The sequence below is a fragment of the Barbus barbus genome (genome assembly GCF_936440315.1).
Source record: "Barbus barbus genome assembly, chromosome: 29".
Classification (NCBI taxonomy): Eukaryota; Metazoa; Chordata; class Actinopteri; order Cypriniformes; family Cyprinidae; genus Barbus; species Barbus barbus.
Genome location: NC_136757.1, coordinates 12,891,177 through 12,895,512, shown reverse-complemented (window position 1 = coordinate 12,895,512; position 4,336 = coordinate 12,891,177). Strand labels below are relative to the sequence as shown.

Here is a 4,336-nt window from a genome sequence, read left to right as displayed (position 1 = left end):
TGGCGCAAATGCACTTCTTATTTTTGCGGTGACCGGAGAAAAATCTGGAAAGAAAGACAGCGTTGCTCCATCAGACGTTTTCACTGGGGCATGAAGTCTGGCTGCCCCAAGAATGAGCTCCCTGTCCGTGCACCACAGCAGTTTAAAGATGAAAACCCGTGGTTTAGCACGATCTGAGGAGAGCCTTGTGTACACGCGATGCGCTCGCTCCACTTCAATCTCTTTGCCCACCAGAGACGGAAGCCACGTCGGTAGCAATCTTTTCAAAAAGCCCATATAGTTGTCCTTTTCGGAACCTTCAGGCAATCCAAACAGACGCAGATTGCTGCACCTATTGCGATCCTGTAAGTCCACAACCTGTTGCTCGAGTGCGGCAATGCACCTATCGTGATCTGCAACAACTTTCTTTTATTCTCTCACATCTCCCCTGTAAGAAGATCCAATTTAGAGCCTAGCGACTGAACAACTGACATGTGAGAAGCGAATTCGTTCTGCATTGCCATCAACTCGGTTCTTAGAATGTCCTCAAAGTGTGTAACATTGTTCGCCATCTTGTCCATCATATCGCTTAAGTTCGGTGACTTGGACTTCTTCTTAATCGGAGAAGCCGACAAAGACAACTCCTGATGTTTATGACTGCATGCCATCAGGTAAAGAACAGCCAATGAATGAAACTTAAAACAAAACGAAAAAAAAAAAATCAGCAAAAAGAGGCCAAACGTACGGAGCTCTATTCAAGTGTGACTAGGTTCATGAGCACGTCACGTGACTCCTTAAAAATTATTAATTATAATAATGTAATAATAATAATAATAATAATAATGTAATAATACTCCATTATTACAATAATCAGTATACATACCATAAGGTCTCTCTTGTATGAGTCAACTTTTAGTGGCTGCAGATATGTTGAGACTGATATAACATTTCACAGTATTGCTGTTTTATTGGTCTTTTTAATCAAATAAATGCATACTTGGTGGGCATAAGAGACTCCTTTCAAAAAGATTTTTAAAAACCTTGTCGGCCCCAAATTTTTAATCAGTAATTTACACATGGTATGATGTTCTTCCACGGATGCACAATAAGCTCTTTCGATCATCTCAAATCATGCTAGAAAACACGATCATCTGGTTTCACACAAACTTGTTAAGTTCATGCTGCTAGCATTGCTAGGAATTAAGGCAAAATAGTCTTAGCAAATTATGCTGATAAAGAAAAATGTTCTATTAAGCTATAAAAATGCAAAATAGTACAACTTTCACTAGTGGACTCAGATTTTTGGACCTTAATGTATTATAAAAGTATGTGTTTAGTAATACGATTTTGCATTATTTGAAACATATACCATATTGTTAGAGTTGCTGTAAGCCATTGTTTCTAAGCATTAGTCCACATTTGCAACCTTACCGTTACATCATCCCTTGGCCTCCTCTTTTTGATGAAGACACATTCCCTCACTACGTGTTATTATTATTATTATTATTTCTAGCAGAGGAAACAGATTCGCCATCACCCGATGTAGCTACACACCCTGGGGTTTGCCAATCGGTGTCAGGAGTGAACTTGAGGCCCCCCTTCTGTCAAACTGCAGTGTAAGGTTGGCAGTTATTTGGTCTTTGTTTGTAATCTTTCTCGGCGCTTTTTCGGGGAGGGGGAGGGGGGTGCGTGCTGATATTAGAGCGAGTGCACAAAAGCCCCTCGAGTGGTGTCACGCACAATTAATGTCCCCAGGTAGCGACTCCATTAGCCGTATGAACTCCGGCCGCGCCAGGGAATACTAATGGCTGAGGTGCCGGGGGGCATTAGAGGAGAAAGTGCCCCCCCACCCAATATGCCAGTCCCCCATCACCCACCCAATTCACTTCACCCTTCAACCTGACTAGGACATGTTTCTCCATCTCAGTTTAGATCATTGCAGCCCAGCCCCAGTTACCCAGTGCCACACGCTGAAACTGCCTTGATGGCAGACATTCTAGTACAGGGGTGGGGAACCTTTTTTCTATCAAGGGCCATTTACATTTTTGTAACATCCTTTAAGGGCCATTCTAAATTTTTGAACATATATCACTAACCTCTCTAATGCGATGGTTGGAACTGCTTCTCTTTGGCGAGGTGTCTGATGTTAGATGGCAGTGATGACGATGCTACTCGCAGCTGGTTTTCCAAGTTTGGGTCAGTCAGTCTTGAGCGGAATCGAGTCTTTGCAAGAGTCAGTTTTGAAAAGAACTGCTCACAGCAGTAGGTTGTCCCAAACAGAGATGCAAACTTCAGTGCATGTCTCCTCAGAATGGGAAAATCCTCAGAACGTACATACAGTTTATAGAACTCAAGCAGAGGGAGGTTGTTGTACTTTGCTTTGAGCTCGTCATTGCTTTGCAGCTCAATTATTTCATGTTGTAGGTTGTCAGGTACTTCAGATGGTTCCACATTAAATGGCGTAGCAAATATGTTCAGTTCATTTTGTTTACTTTTCATGTCCTGAAACCTCTCGCCAAATGCCTGATGCAGTTTTGCACACTCACCAGCATACTCAGCTGTCATAGCAGGCTTTTGTTCTTGTAGAGTAGGAAAATGCACAGTGTTACCCGTTTCCAGTTGCAATTGCCACAGCTTTAATTTCGCCTCAAATGATTTCACGTTTGAAAGCAGAGAGCTGAGAAGCTGGTTCGGACCTTGGAGCTTGACATTCAGCTCTGACAGGTGCTTGGTTATGTCCACCATAAAGGCCAAATCACACAGCCACTTGTCTTCACTGAGTTCCACAACAGGTTTTCCCTTAATCTCCATGAATTGTTTTACTTCTTCCCTCAAATTGTAAAACCGTGAAAGCATATCTGCACGACTCAGCCATCGCACCTCACAATGGTAAACCAGATCTCCATACTCGGACTCAAGATCACTCAGTAACTCTTTGAACTGGCGGCTGTTTAGCCCTCTGCTTTTGATGAAATTTATGGTGGAAACAACAGTTGTCATTACACTCTGGAGCTTCAGGGAATGTGCACACAGACTCTCTTGATGTATGATACAGTGGCATACAATTAAATCACTTGGATCAAGATTGAGACGACTCATTTCTTTTTTGACCAATGCAGTTAATCCCTTTTGCGAGCCAAGCATGGCTGGCGCTCCATCTGTGGCAAGGCCACTTAACTTTTCAAATGGTAATTCAAATTTATTCATTGCCAAAACAACTTGCTCAAACAAATCCTCACCTTTGGTAGTGCCATGCATGGATTGCAAAGACAGCAATTCCTCTGTCGTTTCAAACTCAGCAGTAATTCCACGCACAAAGATGGCTAGTTGGGCGGTATTAGTTATGTCCGTTGTTTCATCGCAGGCCAGAGAGAAAAACTGGAATTTTTTTGCAGTGTCATTCAGTGTTGTTTCAATGTCTTGAGCCATATCAGTAATCCGTTCTGCGACAGTTCTTCGAGATAAACTGACACTTTGGAAGAGTTTTATTTTGTCTGGTGCAAGCAGCTCCGCAGCGGCAACAAGACACTCTTTCACGAACTCTCCTTCTGAATGAGGTCTCAGTTTCTTTGCTATTAGCTCGCTCACCACAAAACTTGCATGAATAACGTTCTCCCTGTCAGAATGCGGTCTTGTGAAAACTGCTTGTTGGGCACTCAAACTCCGCCGAAGAGTGTTAACTTTATCCAAGCGCATTTGTCCTTGCAACTCAATCAGTTTAGCATGCTTCGAGCTGTAATGACGCTCGAGATTGGCCTTTTTCATCACTGCAAGCGCATCTCCGCAAACTAGGCAGACTGGCTTGCCTTTGACTTCAACAAAAAAATAATCGTTTGTCCATTTTTCTTGAAAAGCACGACATTCTGCATCTACTTTTCTTTTCTTGCCTGTCGCCATGATGCTTATCAGCGACGACAACCGTGAACGTTACGTGCATGTTTCACGTTCACGCTGACTGTGACCCAGACAGGCAACCCTATTTCATATAATTATAAATTATCTATAATATTATATTTCTATTTTTTTATATATATATCTGTCATTTTTCTATCACAGGAAAATTAATTGCTGTGTAGCTTTTTTTTCTCTCTCTCTCTTCCTGAGGGAGGAGGGGGGATTTTGAATTGACTGATGGGCCGGATCAAACTGTCTCGCGGGCCGCATACGGCCCGGAGGCCGGACGTTCCCCACCCCTGTTCTAGTACATATTTGTGGGTTGGAGGCACTTTGAAGGTTTTTTTTTTTTTCTGATGAGTCCCATTCAAAAAAATATATACACACACACACACACACACACACACACACACACACACACACACACACACACACACACACACACACATATATATATATATAT

General features: G+C 42.5%; 1 protein-coding gene across 1 annotated transcript; it reads right to left on the bottom strand.

Annotated features, from left to right (window-relative positions):
* Positions 1-2,079: 2,079 nt before the first annotated feature.
* LOC306849075 (general transcription factor II-I repeat domain-containing protein 2A-like) lies at positions 2,080-3,876 on the bottom strand (the record flags this gene model as incomplete). Its single annotated transcript, XM_079383933.1, has 1 exon — positions 2,080-3,876. One exon carries the CDS (start codon positions 3,874-3,876, stop codon positions 2,080-2,082), a length of 1,797 nt encoding a protein of 598 aa, XP_079240059.1.
* Between the last annotated feature and the right edge of the window lie 460 nt (positions 3,877-4,336).